The sequence below is a fragment of the Stegastes partitus genome, unplaced genomic scaffold (genome assembly GCF_000690725.1).
Source record: "Stegastes partitus isolate 25-593 unplaced genomic scaffold, Stegastes_partitus-1.0.2 Scaffold740, whole genome shotgun sequence".
Classification (NCBI taxonomy): domain Eukaryota; kingdom Metazoa; phylum Chordata; class Actinopteri; family Pomacentridae; genus Stegastes; species Stegastes partitus.
In genome coordinates this window covers 257,286-274,822 of record NW_007578471.1, presented here as the reverse complement: position 1 = coordinate 274,822, position 17,537 = coordinate 257,286, and the positions used below count along the sequence as shown (strand labels likewise).

At 43.4% G+C, this 17,537-nt stretch overlaps 1 protein-coding gene and 1 long non-coding RNA gene across 3 annotated transcripts in view; one reads left to right on the top strand and one right to left on the bottom strand.

The window, feature by feature from the left end:
* The first annotated feature begins 3,086 nt into the window (after nucleotides 1-3,086).
* gabrb1 (gamma-aminobutyric acid type A receptor subunit beta1) overlaps nucleotides 3,087-17,537 on the top strand; it is a 128,144-nt gene continuing 113,693 nt past the window's right edge. For both annotated transcript variants that reach the window (XM_008291373.1, XM_008291372.1), the window contains exon 1: nucleotides 3,087-3,301. In XM_008291373.1, the coding sequence (XP_008289595.1) occupies nucleotides 3,096-3,301 (206 nt within the window). In that variant the 5' untranslated portion in view covers nucleotides 3,087-3,095. The remainder of the gene's footprint in view (nucleotides 3,302-17,537) is intronic.
* LOC103364302 (uncharacterized) overlaps nucleotides 16,284-17,537 on the bottom strand; it is a 13,731-nt gene continuing 12,477 nt past the window's right edge. The window contains exon 3 of the long non-coding RNA XR_520538.1: nucleotides 16,284-16,295. This is a non-coding gene — a long non-coding RNA (uncharacterized LOC103364302). The remainder of the gene's footprint in view (nucleotides 16,296-17,537) is intronic.

The following is a 17,537-nucleotide window of genomic DNA, read 5'->3' as shown; positions in this document are numbered from 1 at the left end:
TTGCAAAAAAAACAAGGAGGGGTTGTGAAATCCCCCCAGTTTGACCAAATTTCCTTAAACTTAGACTGAAGTAGTTTTGGGTGGACCCCTTTAAACTGGCAAAGTTTCATTGAAATCGGTGAGATGGCTTGTGCCACCCCCGCCTGGTCCTATCGTGGATGCACTCTTAATCATTATTCAATGTTGAAAAACAATAATAGGGGAAAAACTTTACGGGGGGGTTAATAGTTTTTATTGGCACTGTATATACTGCCTAGGTTGCTAGGTCATAAATAAATGGTACTCATCAAAGCTGTACCTGAGTTTTGGAAACATGGTGACCACATCAATACCAACAGGGCAAGAAATAAGACAGCTTTGACACAACAGATAATTCACCATTATTCTTATCTAAATCATAAAAGGGTGCCTAACATGAGATACAAGTCTCTCTGTCATTGCATCACCATTTCGTGCTTATTTTTTTAAATCTCATGTTTGTTGAATTATTTAAGTTTAAAAGTCATTGTACAGAATGGGTGTGCTGTGATGGAGCATGTCGTGCCAGAGATTATTCAACCTAGAAGAGATGAAGACATGGGTCTTTATTGTTGTACTGTAACACTGAAAAGCAGTGCTTTTTAAATTCATGATGAGATGAAGATGTAGAAGAGTAACTGTGGTTCCAGTGAAATTTGAAGAGGGTGAATTGATCATAGCACTGTAACAGCAAATAGGTTCATGGTTCATTTTACATTAGTTTTGTTAATTTTGTCAAAGTGTGTGGGAGGAACGAAGACACCAGAAGTCATCTTCACAATCTTTCTGAGGGAGCTATTGTAACCACTACAAAATACCCAACAAGTAGTTTTTGTTTGTTTGTTTTTCTTGTTTTTTTTTTGTTTGTTTAAAGCTTTCTGGGAGATCTAAAGTCCTTAAATATGGATGGATTTCATTTTATTCCATGCAAACAAAATCAAATCAAAATTAGCCTGGCTGTCAGAAAGAAAAAGCAGCACTGCAATTCAAGCATTGAATTGGACCCACTGTAGAATATTATAAAGACCAGCATTTGATTTGCTATTAAGGGGTTTAACAGGGGCCAATGGGCCTGTCATGGAGATACTGTAGAAAGAGAAATATTTCAGGACTATATCAGAAATGCCAACCCAGTTTTTTAAGTCTGTCTGGTAGTATCATATGGTCAGCTGTGTCCAAAGCAACAGTAAGAACAGGAGCAAGACTGAAATTTTCAATTAATTTGCAGATGAATATATTTTTGAATCTGGTAGAATAAAAATGAAAAAATAAAACAAGTTGTTACATTGAACAAAAATATAAACACAACACTTTTGTTTTTGCTCCCATTTTTCATGAGCTGAACTCAAAGATCTGAGACTTTTTCTATGTACACAAAAGGTCTATTTCTCTCAACTATTGTTCACAAATTTGTCTAAATCAGTGTTTGTGAGCATTTCTTCTTTGTTGAGATAATCCATCCACCTTACAGGTGTAGCATATCGAGATGCTGATTAGACAGCATGGTTGTTGCACAGGTGTGCCTTAGGGTGGCCACAATACTCTAAAATGTGCAGATTTATCACACAGCACAATGCCACAGATGTCGCAAGTTTTGAGGGAGCGTGCATTTTGCATGCTGACTACAGGAATGTCCACCAGAGATGTTGCTGGTGAATTGACTTCTCTACCATAAGGCGCTTCAGAGAATTTGGCAGTGCATCCAACCGGCCTCACAACCGCAGACCACGTGTAACCACACTAGCCCACGACCTCCACATCCAGCATCTTCACCTCCAAGACACCCGGACAGCTGCTGCAACAATCGGTTTACATAACCAAAGAATTTCTGCACAAACTGTCAGAAACCATCTCGGGGAAGCTCACCTGCATGCTCGTCATCCTCATTGGGGTCTTCACCTGATTGCAGTTTGTCGTTGTGACCGACTTCAGTGGGCAAATGCTCGCATTCGATAGCATCTGGCACTTTGGAGAGGTGTTCTCTTCACGGATGAATCCTGGTTTTCACTGTACAGGGCAGATGGCAGATGGCAGACAGCGTGTATGGCATCGTGTGGGTGAGTGGTGTGCTGATGCCAATGTTGTGAATCGAGTGGCCCATGGTGGTGGTGGGGTTATGGTATGGGCGAGCATATGTTATGGACAATGAACACAGGTGCATTATATTGATGGTGTTTTGAATGCACAGGGATACCGTGACAAGATCCTGAGGCCCATTGTTGTGCCATTCATCCACAACCATCGCCTCATATTGCAGCATGATAATGCACGGCCCCATGCTACATGGATCTTACACAATTCCTGGAAGCTGAAAACATCCCATTTCTTTCATGGCCAGTGTACTCACCAGGCTTGTCACCCATTGAGCATGTTTGGGATGCTCTGGATCAGCGTATACGACAGCATGTTGCAGTTCCTGCCAGTATCCAGCAACTTGGCCTAACCACTGAAGAGGAGTGGACCAACATTCTACAGGCCACAATCAACAACCTGATCAACTCTATGCAAAGGAGATGTGTTGCACTACGTGAGGAAAATGGTGGTCACACTAGATACTGACTGCTTGTCTGACCCCCCCCCCCCAAATACAGTAAAACTTCACATTTACTTTTACCTTTTATTGTGGCCAGCCTAAGGCCCACCTGTGCAACAGTCATGCTGTCTCATCAGCATCTTGATATGCCACACCTGTGAGGTGGGTGGATTATCTCAGCAAAGGAGAAGTGCTCACTAACACAGATTTAGTGAACAATATTTGACAGAAACATAGGCCTTTTGTGTAAATAGAAAAAGTCTCAGATCTTTGAGTTCAGCTCATGAAAATTGGGAGCAAAAACAAAAGTGTTGCGTTTTTATTTTTGTTCAGTGTACTTACAAAGGGAAGGTTTAATGGTTTGTAGTTGCTAGGCACAGATGTCACAATCTGAATGTGTAAAATACAGATCAGTGCTTACACAATAGAACATCTATTGTGTAACAAACAGCAAATTGACCAGGGCAAGAGAGCTTAATGATCAATTCATGTTTATGTACTAACTTTTCTCTCACCCTGTGTTGCTCAGGACTACACCATCACCATGTATTTCCAGCAGTCCTGGAGAGACAAGCGCCTCTCCTACACAGGCATTCCGCTCAACCTCACCTTGGACAACCGGGTGGCAGACCAGCTGTGGGTCCCTGACACCTACTTCATTAATGACAAGAAGTCTTTTGTCCATGGGGTGACAGTAAAGAACCGGATGATCAGACTGCACCCTGATGGAACAGTACTCTATGGGCTTAGGTGAGGGCTGTTTGTTTGTCTTTCCTTCTCAAAACCTGAACTTTTGTTGCCCTTGTTAGCAAGTTATTTCTTTTCATTACCACTGTATTAATAAACTGCAACCTTTTGGATGTAGATCAGATCATCATAAGTCAAAAGCCAGACCAAGTACATATTTTTTGTGTGGTATTTGGTGGAGGACAGAGAAAAGCAGTTGTTAACAATGGAAGAAGTGGCACTGATGCTTGTTTATTTAACATTAACGAGAAGACGAAATACAACAGAGAAACAATGGCCATGTGATGGCCTGCAAAGCCAGTTCATAATCCAAAATGATATTCAGTACATCAGACTACTTTATTATTTGCTTTTTTCATCGTTTTGTTCAATTTATTTTTACCCATCACTGTTTGACCATTTGTGCCACATACAATTCTCCTTGCAATATTCAACATGGACTGAATAAGTCCATATTGAGCAGACTTCTTTTCTTGAAGCGTGACTTAACTATTTTATACAGTTGCATATCATGTATTTACTCCCAGTTCTCCCAGTGATTTGCCAAGAGAACATTTTTAATGTAAAGCAGCAGCAGGAGAATGCTGCTAAAGCTGCTACTCATGCCATTCATCTGTTTAGACACAGTGTAACAGTCTACAAAGCACTGACTGTGGATAAGATACTCTGTAAATAGAAAAAGAAATTACAAATAGGTACATCAGAATGAAATATCAGTTAGAAGCCACAAAAATACTGAGAACTAAACACAAACAGAAGGAAAAAACATGTGTTCGTGACTTTGGCAGCTTGTTCACAGTACCTCAATAAAAACAGCTTTACATCTCTTATGCCACAAAAAGGATCTGTAAAGTTCAACAAGACTGTTGTGTTATACTAAATATTTGCTGAATGAAAGTACATAAGTATTACCAAAATGTATGTGTCAAAAGTAGAAGCACTCTTACCAAATAGTTTGTACCAAAAAGGTCTTTCTTTACACTGTCAGCATACTGCATATCTTCTTAATTAGAAGTCTTTTCTTGCCCAAGTTTTTTATCTTAAGTTTACTAGGAACCATTGCTGTAGTTAGCTTTTATCTCAAAGTCAGACTTTCTTGTGTAGCAAGCTTACTTTAAGAGCTTTGTGTCACATAGCTTTCAGTGTACAGTGTGTTTTTACCTATTTTAACGGGTCTGAAGCTCAACCGCAGGATGACAAAACACAGCACTACTTTAAAATACAACAATTAATTTCCAGTATTTAATATATACATAATATGTACAGGAAGTCAACAATGGGTCGAGGGGAAGTGACGTGGCTATGGAGGTTCTGCAGTAGATCGTGAGAAATTGGTCATTATTACAATGTGTGTCAACCAAGCGTTTAGCAAAAGTGTTGTGTCATGGTGTCATGAACAGGAAATAGAGAAATGTCTCCCTTTTGAGCAGTCTGACTGTCTTGCAATTCTGGATTAATAATTAAATGAAAGGCTACTTCATGCTTTTAAGCTTTTCCAAAGAGTGATCTTCTTAACACCAAAAAAACAGTTAGTAGCAGCTGACTGGTGTGGAAAACATTCCTTTAGAGGTTAGGTGTTGCTATTTCTCCATCTCTTCTAGGGCTTGCAGGGACAACCAGCTAGTGAATCATTCATGGACTCTCCCTTAGTGCAGAACACAGGCCATGTCTAAAGTAGCAGAGCATAGCTACAATGCAGGGATTTAACGAGGTGGCGCAGTTGGTTAGCACTGTTGTCTCGCAGCTAGAACACACAGTCCAGAAACATGCTGAGGTTAATTGGTGATTCTAAATTGTCCATAGGTGTGAATGTGAGTGTGCTTGGTTGTCATTGTAGCCCTGTGATAGACTGGTTATCTGTCCAGGTGTCCCCTGCCTTCGCCCTAAGTCAGCTCCAGCCACCCTGCGACCCTGGTGAGGATTAAGCGGTGTACAGATGATGGAATGGATGGATCTAACGAAGGAAACTGTCACTGCCAACATTTTAGTCTTCTGAGTTCAAAATCAATCTGTTAGACGAAAAAGCCTGATGAGACATGAGACAAGCCAATTTTAACAAGGTACTACTTTGACTTACATCAAGGCTCATCTTGGATCAGCACCTAATTCTGACATATTTTTTTCCATGTACCATAAAGTGGGTATCACAATGTTTTAGTGCTTACAACCCTGTAGGTTTTTATGTGAATTTTTCATGATGCAAAATGTAGTACAAGTATGGTTACTACATCAAGAATATAGTACTGCCATCATCTGATCTCACCACATATGTGACATGGGGTTCAAGTCTAGGTTGGATCTGGGTCACTCAAGAAGACAGGAAGAAAACAGGTACAGAAGCCACTCTAGAATCATCATGGTTGGTTAACTGTCATACTTGCCCATCGCCCTAGTCATAGGTTGCATGCACTCTGGAGCAGGCTTTCTTCAGGACCTCCCTGTTTTAGCTGCATTCATCCTTCCCTCGGTGCTGACCAATCCTGTCTCTGCTACTAAAAAAAGCTCCCTTTAGAAAATAAATTGCAACTCTTTTAGGATTCTCCATTATTTTACCCTTCCCTCAAGCTTTTGTCCAATAAGAATATTTTCCTGTAAATCGCTCATATTTTCAACAATTTCTAAAACAAACAAACAAACAAACTGTTCATGGTATGTATAACAGTCAGGGCTATTTGACGTGCTTGCCACATTCTCCTCTGGTAAAGTAGGTGGCAGTTTCGGAGAACCTTGCATTCCATCCTCTCCAAGTTTACTGTCAGCAAGACAGTACTATTAGGTTGAAGCACATGTCTCCAGTCTGTCTGTCTCCCTAACCTAGATGGGCAAGACATCTCTTGGTTTGTCTGTGTCTTCCTTGTATGTAGCCACTTCCAGGCCTCTTCTGTGGCTTGATGTCTATGGCTTGATAAATATGTATATTTCACTTTCACTTTTGTCAGGGGGCTACAAGGTGGTTAGCACCATTGCCTCGCAGCAAGAAGGTTGCCGGTTCGCGTCCCGGTGAGGACACCTGGGATCTTTCTGTGTGGAGTTTGCATGTTCTCTCCATGCAGTGTGGGTTCTCTCCAGGTTCTCCGGCTTCCTCCCACAAGGTCCAAAAACATGTTGAGGTTAATTGGTGATTCTAAATTGTCCGTAGGTGTGAATGTGAGTGTACTTGGTTGACTGTCTCTAAGTGTAGACCTGCGATAGACTGGCCACCTGTCCAGGGTGTCCCCTGCCTTCGCCCTAAGTTGGGATGGGCTCCAGCAGCAGTGTACAGATAATGGACGTTTGTCAGGCACAAACGGGCAACGAAGTTTAGAGACTTCAGTTTAAAAAAACATATCACATGCGAACAAACGTTCATATCTGTATGCATTAAATGAAACTTGCGCTTTCCAGCAGCAACCTCTGTGGGACCAGTCCAGACAATATATCGGAAAGGCAGGTGGCACACTTATTGTGGCTTAACCCAGCCTCATGGCAATTCATGACATAGTCACAAAACTTAATCTATTCTTTCGTGTCCTGGGACACAATTTGCCCAACTTTTTCATGTTCCCCAGCACGAATTTCAAGCCAATACATTTCAATTGGAATTATTTTTCGCGACTGGGTCACGTTTTTTCCTCTATGTGACAGGGTTGCCTTTGCAACGAGTGCAAATTTCCCCCAAACACTGCCAGTGTAATAAGAACACAAAAAATACCACTATACGATGTACTCTTTTAAGCTTATTTCAGTCCACACATATTATACTTTAACAGTAGCATATTTGTCAATATTTCAATCCATTTATTTTTGGTTTATTAAGACAAAAACACAACCCTAGTTGTAAACCCCAAAAAGAACTACTTATTTCATGGCATGTCCATACACATTGTATTGTAATGCTACTGGAAGTTGAAATTTTTCTTCAAAATAACCATTTCTCCTAAATGGAGGGTGAAATATAAAACTTTTAGTACATTTAGGAGTTTAAATTGTTGAGAAGCACATTTTTTGGACTGACTTCACAAATAAAAATTGATATATATATATATATATATATAGATGAAATTAAATTTGGTGGTGAATATTCAGAGATTAAAATTGCTATCCCAGTACCAGCATACCGACCGAATATTCAGATATTTGGCTATTCAGGTCCAACCCTAGTGAATATTCGTCAAGTCAGAGTCCATATCTCAATCTAATTGATCATTTGTAGCTGAATTTGAAAAGAGCTGTTCACTCACATCCCAATGTAATCTGACAGAGCAGACCGGTTTATTTCTGTAGCAAAGGGGCATTAAGGTTTTTCAAGATGGTGCTACCTTGTGTGCGACATAGCATAGTTCTCTAAGTGAAGCTTTACGTAGTTTTTGTCTTGTTAGTGTTGTTATTGTCTTTTAGATAGAGGTATGGTCAAGCAAAATCCATCCATTTAACCTGGCGGTCAGTTTCCAACCTGTTTCTTCTCCATGCTGGACACGTCCCAGGTTACTGCAACGATATCACTGACTCTCTTAACTCCATTTGTAATAGATTGCTCCTCTTTCCATCATTCAATGTAGCTACACCCAAACCAGTGCAAAAGTGTGTTTTTATGTGTTCTATTTTTATTGTTGGAGCCTTGTCAAAGGAGAATTTCTGTCACTGTTTGTGACAGACAATAAAATCTATCTATCTATCTATCTATCTATCTATCTATCTATCTATCTATCTATCTATCTATCTATCTATCTATCTCATCATGAACACAATACTCATTTGCATCCAACAATCAAGCTTCAGTTTATTGGTGTGGTCCTAGCTCGTGAAAGGCTTTTGTTTTATTTGTCCGTCATGTTAACAATCAATAATTGATTAATCACTGAATTACAGCTGACAATTTTCCCGATGCTTTTAAAACAGTTTTTAACTACTCACACTTAAAGTTTGCTGTGAAATAAGCTCGTTTACATTAGAAATTTAAAGAACAGATAAGGTAAACACCAGGTTACTAAAGTAGAAATGAAATCGCAAATATCTATGAAAAATCAAAAATTGCCTTTCAACAAAACCCAACAAAAATTGTAAGTATTAAATAGCAAATTAGCTGCAGTCTTTAACAGTAAATAACCTGTAACGATATTAATCTCTTCGCATCGATTTGATACTAGAAAATTCCTCATAGGTGATTTACATATTGGAGTTATTTGTTGACTGTAGTTGGCATTAGTCCAGCTGCTGGAAACACCTGCTCAACTGGAACAGATTTCCACAGAATACTGCTATTTTAGCAGTCCAAATAAATTACCACCACAAAACCCCTACCTCTATAAAGAAGGAGAAGAAGAAGCTTTATTGTTGTCATACAAGAAATGCAACAAAATTTTGTTTGGCATCATCTTTGCAGCAACTAATATGGTCACAAGAAAAAAAGTTAAAAGATGATGTAAATAATAAAATAGCAATAAAATATAAAATAAATACTCTATTAAAAGTGCAAAAGAGCATTTGTTAGAATAAGTCCATAAACTGGGAGTGTCATTGTTCCTGCAGCAGTCTCTTCACAGCCATGGAGAAAAAAAACTTTATTTTAGTCTGTTGGTACGGCGCTCATGATTGAGTCTGCCAGAGGGGACGGTGGTAAATAGAGTGTCCTAGGTGGGTGGGGTCATTCTGGATCTTTGTGGCCTGTCGGAGGAGACAACTCAAGTAGATCTCCTCTAGGTGTGGGAGTGGGGAGCCATTGATCCACTGAGTCATCTTGATGACCTGCTGAAGTTGTTTCCTCTCTGATGCCGTGCAGCTGCCATACCACACTGTACATCCATAGGACAGGACACTCTGTATTGTGCAGCAGCAAAAGTTTTTCAGCAAAGGTGGGGGGAGTTTGTTCCTCCTCAGTGTCCTGAGAAAGAAGAGATGCTGTTGGCCATTTTTGACAGTGAGGGTGGTGTTCACAGTCCAGCCCAGATCCTCTTAGATGTGTAGTCTGAGAAACTTAAAGTTCCAGACTCCACTTCTTTCCAATTGATACTCAGGCCTAAGTGCAATGTGGTCCTTGACTTCTGAAGGTCAATGATGACTTCTTTTGTCTTCGTGGTGTTGAAGTTGAGGTGGTTGTCGCTGCACCAGGCCACCAGTGCTTGGACCTCCTGTCTGTATGGTGTCTCGTTGTTGTTGCTGATCAACCCCACAATGGTTGTGTCATCTGCAAATTTGATAAGGGTGTTGGAGCTGTGGGTGGCAACACAGTTGTGGGCGTACAGTGTGTAAAGGACTGTACTCAGGACACAGCCCTGAGGAACACCTGTGTTGAAGACGATGGTGGAGGTACCCATTCTGATTTGGAGAGCAAGATGCCGGCGCGCATAGACGCAGCGGCTCACGTCTCTCTGTTTCAGTGCTTGTTTTTTATTTTTTTCTTGTTTGCTTGGGTACTCTTTGCGCGTACGTCTGCATTGGCACTCTACCGCTACACCCACCAGGAACTTTTGGACATTAGCTACCAACACAAAATAGCAGCTAAAAGAGACTTCCATTACAACCACAACATCCCAGACGAACGAGCGAGACCGCCGGGCTCTCCGTGGATCGTGATCGGGTCTTGAAAGGAAGCACGAGCGGGGCCGCAGGTCCGGCCTCCTGCTAAGGCTAAAGAACAACCCACATAAGCCACCTCTACCGAGCCTGTACCTCACCAACGCCAGATCCATTACACACAAAACGGAAGACCTGAAACTACAGCTTGCAGGAAATCGCTTTGTTCGAGACTGCTGTATTCTCATCATTACGGAGACCTGGCTGAACCCAAGGACTGACGATGCTAGCGTGCAGCTAGCGGGCCGCTGTCTCCACCACTGGGATCGGACTGAGGACTCCGGTAAAAGCAGAGGTGGGGGCCTCTGTTTGTACGTGCATAAAGACTGGTGTAACAACGGCGTGATTATAGAGAGACACTGTTCACCCGACACTGAGTACATGTCTGTTAGATGCCAGCCTTATTTTCTCCCGAGAGAGCAAACACTCGTTATCGTCAATGCTGTTTATATTCCACCGATCAGACCACAAAGTCTGTTACAACTTGGCCTGAGAATGCTCTCAGTGAACTGCAGGACTGCTTCCACACAGACTGGGACCAATTTCAACACTAGGACCTGGAAACACACACAGAGACAGTACTGGACTACATCAAGTTCTGTATGGGAACTGTGTCTGTTGACAACATTATCCAGATTTTTCCAAACCAGAAACCCTGGATGGTCTGCTCACTCCTCAACTCCCGTGGCACAGTCTTCGGGTCAGGTGACAGAGCTCTATACAGCGTGGCTCCAGCTGACTTTAAAAAGGGAATTTGAAATGCCAAAGTGGAGTATAAGAGGAGGATAGAGTCCCATCTCACCAGCAACAGACCACGGGAAGTGTCGCAGGGTCGACAGAGCATCACAAACTTCAGGGACTGTGATGTGACACCAGGAGACCTGAGCAAGTCGCTGGCAGAGAAGCTCAACAGCTTCTTTGCCCACTTTGAATTACCACAGCGACTCTAATCTGCTCCAGCCCTGCCGCCACTGCCATCAGGCTCCAGCACCCTCCCACTCACTGTGGAGGAGCACATAAGGCGACATCACAGTGGTCAGACTGATCTCTAGGGGAGATGAGTCAGCCTACAGAGAGGAGGTCCAGAAGCTCTCAGCCTTGTGCTCAGACAATAGCCTGGCACTGAACACTGGCAAAGACCAAAGAAATCGTCGTGGACTTCAGGAGGAAAAGAAGCCAACCCCCCATTTTTGGTGAACTAGAGAAAGACTTCGAAAGTTTTTTGCTCGCCATTCACCGTGAATGCCCCTGATCTGCCCGTCAACATCCAGCTTGAAATAATAGGCTTGCAGTGCGACTCAGACTTGAAGGGCAAATTTGTTGCAGCTGGCTTGGACACATTTTATCACTATCTCTTGCCAGGTTACCCGAACTTGACAGCCTTTGCTGCATAACTGGTGTACATGTTTGGAACCACATATCTTTGTGAGCAAGTGTTCTCTGTCATGAGCATCAATAAAACAAAGCTGCACCACTTGAATAACATCCTGAAACTGGCTGCCACTCAGGATGTGACACCTGATATTGATACATTTGTGAAAGCTAAAAGATGCCAGGTTTCAGGAGTAAAATAATCAGTGGGTAACCCCACTTAAAATGTTGCATGACTCACTGCACCCTGATATAGTTCTGTGAAAACGATTGTCTTCTGTGGAAATTTAAAGAAAGTGAACAGTGTGTGATTTACTGCAATCTGTGTCACTTTAGTTTGTAAGTTTGGTTTGTTGAAATTGTTGCATTGCACAGCTTTTATTTTTCTATCAATAGTGTAGCCTACAAGGCAAGAAGTAAATCAACCCTCTTGAATAGTTTCTACCTCAGTTTGTATGGTTTGTTGAGTTAGCACAGGATAATTTGTGGAAATGACAAATGAGGTATTTAATACCTAGAAGAGTTGTTTTATGTATGTATTGTTTATTTTGTATTTTGTTCAATCCCAGATAGGCTGTGACTTACAGTTCAATGGCTTTGAAGATACTCTGAGACAAAGTCTAAGTTCCAGTCACTGAGGCATTGTGTTCTTGAAATTGCACCAATTTTTTCCTCAGAATTTTCAACTAACTTGAAGTGTTTTGTCAAGAGGATTATTTGTAATGCGTACATTTTCTGAATGTGCTTGTACTATTTTGGACCAAAGTAAAACAAAGAAAAGAACCTGAAGTTGTTGTTATTTTTAAGTTATTTTGCCATGGTTGCTGGTCAAAAATAAATAACATATAATGTGTGTCACAGGTTGGACTTGTTTTTTATTTTGAAAAAACTTTTATTTTGACAGGCATGGTAACTATAGTTTGTTTGATGTTCATTTTAAGTTTGTGTTGATGTTGAGATGCAAGATGGCAAAGAGCAAATATGACCCAGAGTATTTAAAATGTGGATTTTCATACTAGGGCTGGACCCAAATAGCCGAATAGCGAACTATTTGTTCGCTGTGCTGGAATCGGGACATCAATTGATCTCTAAATGCACAGGAAAGTATATTGAATATTGAATTCTAAAAAAAAAGTGGGTAGCGACTTAATGACTATGGGAAATTGTGGGTCCCAGGGTGAGACCAGTTGAGAACCCCTGGTTTAGGTCACATTCTATAAATTGCAGTTCTATGCTGATGCACCGACGCACCAGACGTATTATGTTGTCAACCTTTCGGACCAATCATCACGAACTACAGACAGTGATGCATTTTCTTACCTGACTCCTTGTTTGTGTGTGTGTATCGATAGCTGCATGGAGAGCCATGGCTGAAAGCCAAACGAAGGAGTTGATCTGCAAATATGCACCGCAGTGCCGCAAATTCAGTCCTGCAGTGCTAAAAAGCCTCTGGCAGGCAGCTGAGGCAGGCAAGGGTGTGTTGAGCTTCAGTGACAAATTGCACACTGCTCAGAAAGATAAAGATGTTTGTTGTTACGTCTTTTACGTCATGTTGTCATCCGCAGACATTGAAACAAGTAACAAGCCAGTTTTGAGAATGTAAGGAGCAGAAAGTACAGATATTTGTGTTCAGATGTAGGGATGTAAACAAAAAGTCTTCAGAACAATTCATACTCAAGTAAAGTACAGATACCTGCAAAATTTTCTTTAGTATAGTAACAAAGTATTTGTACCTTGTTGCTTCCCACCTCTGCCAAACAGACAACGTTAACACAGGCATTTGCTAAAGGCACTCCGTATGAGAAGACACGCAAGCAGTGGAAAGAGGTAACAGAAGCAGTTACCTTTTATCTTGCAAAAGATATGGTTCTGTTCAAGACATTAGAAAACGAGGGGTTCAAATGCCTGCTCAAAGTAGTTGACCCATGGTACGAGCTACCCAGCCGAAAATACTTCTCCAACACTGCCATTCAATGTCTCGACTCTGAATGCCAAGAAAAGATTGAACACAAAGAGTTCAGAATGTCCAGTTTTTCGCAGTGAGTGATCTGTGGTCTAGCCGCACTTAGTCTCAAAAATACATGTAAGATTGCAATAAAATCAAAATCTGGGTTTTATAATAAAAAAATTGTGATGATATTTTTGCCATATCGCCCACCCCTAGCGTCATCTGTAGCACTGTTTGACCTGTAGGCGGACTGATGTTGGTCAAAGCCTGGTGGAATATGAGCCTTGACATCACCGCTGTCAGGGCCACAGGCCGGCAATCATTCAACCCTGTGATGGCAGATGATTTGGGCACAGGGATTTTGGTGGCAGTTTTCAGGCAGTTGGGACTGTGGTTTGCTGCAGGGAACAGTTAAAGATGTTGGTGAATACTGCAGGAAGCTGAAGGGCACATGATTTCAGCACCCTCCCTGGTACTCCATCGGGTCCTGGTGCTTTGCTGGTGTCGATGCTACGCAGGACTCGCAATACCTGGTGTTGTTAGAGGGTGGGGGCTGGTCATGCTCTGATTCTATTCTATTCTGCCTGTCTGCTGTCCTCTTTAAAGCGGGAGAAAAAGGCATTAAGCCGGTCTGGGAGAGAAGTGTCAGTGGGAGACGGGGTGTTGTGATGTTGTGTTGCTTGTAGTCTGTAATGTTCTGGATGCCTTTCCACATGGAGTGGAGGTTGACGTCCTTGAAATTGGCCTCTGTCTTCTTTCTGTACTTTGCTGTGGCGCCCTTGATACCCCTGTTCAGGTCTGCTCTAGCTCTCCTGTAGGCCTCCCTGTGCTTTGACCTCAGTGCTGAATCCCTGGCCTGCAGTAGAGCACTGATGTTGAAGTTAAGCCACGGTTTTTGGTTAGGGAATATTTTCATCCGTTTCTTTGTTGTTACATTGTCCATGCAGAAGCTGATGTATGACAGTACAGAGGAAGCATGGATGTCAATATCAGGGTCCTCAAAGAGCTCCCATATGGTGTCCTGAAAACAGTCCTGTTGGGATAGTGCGGCTTCCTCAGTCCAGCATTGCACTGGTTTGTACTATAGCTTAGACCTGCAGATGAGGGGCTTGTAAGCTGGTGTCAGAAACAGGAATAGATGATCTGAATATCTGAGATGAGGGGAGGGGCGGGCTTTGTAGACTCCAGAAATGTTGGTGTAAACCTGATGTAATGTTCTGTCGTTCCTTGCTTTAATGTCCACATTTGTATATAATTTGGGGAACACAGTCTTTAGATTGGTGTGATTAAAATCTCCAGATACGATGAAAAAGCCCTCAGTGTCTGTTGATAACCGTAGTGTCCATGCACCAACTGTTGTTAGTATAGATGCACACATCCCCTCCTCTCATCTTACCCGAGTCTGCTGTACGGTCTGTCCGGAAGATTATGCAGCCTGCTAGTTCCACAGCTAGGTCTGGGATTTTTTCATGCAACCAGCTTTCCATTATCACCATGATGCAGCTGTTAATCGACTGTTGACATCTTGTAGTTCAATCTCATCTATCTTGTTGATGAGAGAACGGACGCTGGCAAGAAGAGCACTCGGAACTGTTGGTTTATGTGGAGTCGTGGTTAGCTGAGCTCTGATGCCAGCTCATTTGGCCCGCTTCTGGCTTCTTTTGCAGCGCTGCCGTTGCCTCCTCTTTGTCCATTCTCGCCGGCATATTCCCTCCGGAAACGAGTCAAATCCTTCCGGGGTCCAGACGTTGAAGGTTGTTGAAGGTTTAAAAGTTCGGGTTGAGTGTCGCAGTTTCGCAGCACAGAATGTAAGGGGAAAAGGAAAGGGGGCAGATTATGTTTCTACGTGAACGAAGGTTGGTGCACAGACTTCACAATGATGAAGCATTGTTGTGCTAATTAGGAAGCGCTCTTCATAAACTGCAAACTTTTCCGGGGGAGTTTTCCTCATTCATTCTAGTTAGTGTTTACATCCTTCCTCAGGCCTGTGTCAGTGCAGCGCTGCAGCTCCTAGCTGATCAGGTGACTGATACAGAGCAGCAGCACCCAAACTCTCATTATTATTCTTGGGGATTTTAATAAGGCAAAGTTAACATGTGAACTGCCAAAATATAGACAACACATAACCTGCCCCACCAGAGATAGTAACATTCTGGACCACTGTTACAACACCATAAAGGATGCCTATCACTCAGTCCCCAGAGCAGCTGTGGGACTCTCTGATCACTGTTTGATACATCTCGTCCCAGCCTACAGGCAAACACTAAAATTTGCCAAGCCTGTTGTAAGGGAAGAGATGGACCAAAGAAGTAGAGGAGGACCTTCAAGCCTGCTTTGACTGCACTGACTGAAGCATCTTTGAAGTTGCTACTGACAACTTGGTTGAGCTGACTGACACAGTGACATCCTACATCAGCTTCTGCGAGAACTTGTGTGTTCCCCACCTGGACTCGGCTAACATTCATTAATGACAAGCCATGGTTCACTGCAAAACTGAGACAGCTGCGTCAGGCACTATCGGTTCTACGAACATCCACTACACCCGCCAGAACCTTTTGGAAATCGGGGACCAGCATCAGATATCTGTTACGAGTGTCTTTCATCACACGCACAAGATCCAGAACGACATAGCGAGACCACCGGGCTCTCCGTGAATTGTCTTGCTGCAGGTCCGGTGGTATGCTAAGGCTAAGGAAACGACCACACAAGCCACCTCTGCCGAGCCTGTATCTCTCCAATGCCAGATCCTTGGTGCATAAAACGGACGACTTGGAACTACAACTTGCTGGAAATCGGTATGTTCGGGACTGCTGTGTTTTGATTATCACCGAAACCTGGCTCCACCCGGACATACCCGACGCTAGCATGCAGGTAGCGGGCCGCACTTTGCTGCGCTGGGACAGGGCTAAGGACTCCGGTAAGAGCAGAGGAGGGGGGCTCTGTATCTACGTGCATAACAACTGCTGCAACAACGGGACTGTGATAGACACACACTGTTCCCCCGACCTCGAGTACATGTCTGTGAGATGTCGACCTTTTTTTCTACCAAGAGAGCTAACAGTAGTGATCGTCATGGCCGTGTATATTCCACCCCAAGCCAATGTATACATGGCGCTCTCCCTCCTGCTGAACACCATCAACGCACATCAGCGGGCCCACCCGGATGGAGTCCACATTATTGCAGGAGACTTCAATAAGGCCAACTTGAAGACTGTACTCCCGAAATTTTATCAACATGTAAAGTGTTCTACTAGGGGAGAGAACACTTTGGATCATGTTTATTCCAACATTAAGCACGCATACCGAGCCATGCCCCTCCCCCACCTCGGCCAGTCAGACCACCTTTCCCTCCTGCTCTCCCCAGCCTACACCCCCCTCAGACGCAGTGCCAGGCCCACCACAAAGACTATTACAACCTGGCCTGATAACGCACTCTCCAAACTACAGGACTGCTTCACTGAGACAGACTGGGCCCTATTTGAACACCAGGAGCTGGAAACGTTCACAGGAACAGTACTGGACTACATCAAGTTCTGTATAAGTAATGTGACTGTGGACAAAAACATTCTGGTTTTTCCAAACCAGAAACCCTGGGTGACCAGCCAGGTCCGCACACTCCTCAGAGCCCGAGATGCTGCCTTCAGGTCAGGGGACAGAGCCCTTTATAGGACTGCTCGAGCGGATCTGAAAAGAGGAGTGAGAAAAGCCAAGGCGGAACATAAGAGGAGGATAGAGTCCCATCTGTCCAGCAACAACACACGGGCGGTGTGGCAGGGCATACACGACATCACAAACTACAGAGGCTGTGCTACAACAACAGGAGACCTGAGTGTGCCGCTGGCAGAGGAGCTGAACTGCTTCTTTGCTCGCTTTGAAACATCACAACAGCAACACTCACCAGCCTCTGCCCTGCCCCCACCCCCACCCAGTTCCTGTACCACCACACTCACTGTTCGCCAGCATGAAGTCAGACGGGTGCTCCGAACAGTGAACCCCAAGAAGGCTGCCGGCCCAGATGGAGTTCCGGGTAAGGTGCTCAGAGCGTGTGCCCACCAGCTCACCTTCATCTTCACCAGAATCTTCAACCTCTCCCTGGCCCAAGCAGTTATCCCGCCCTGTCTGAAATCGGCCACAATCATCCCGGTACCCAAGAAGTCTCCCATCACCAGCCTAAATGACTATCGTCCTGTGGCCCTCACTCCGGTAATCATGAAGTGCTTCGAGAGCCTGGTCTTCCAGCATATCAAGGACTATCTCCTGCCGGACCTGGACTCCTACCAGTTTGCATATCGTGCAAACAGATCCACTGAGGACGCCATCGCTGTAGCTCTCCACTCTGCGCTGTCCCACCTGGAGCAGCAGCAGAGC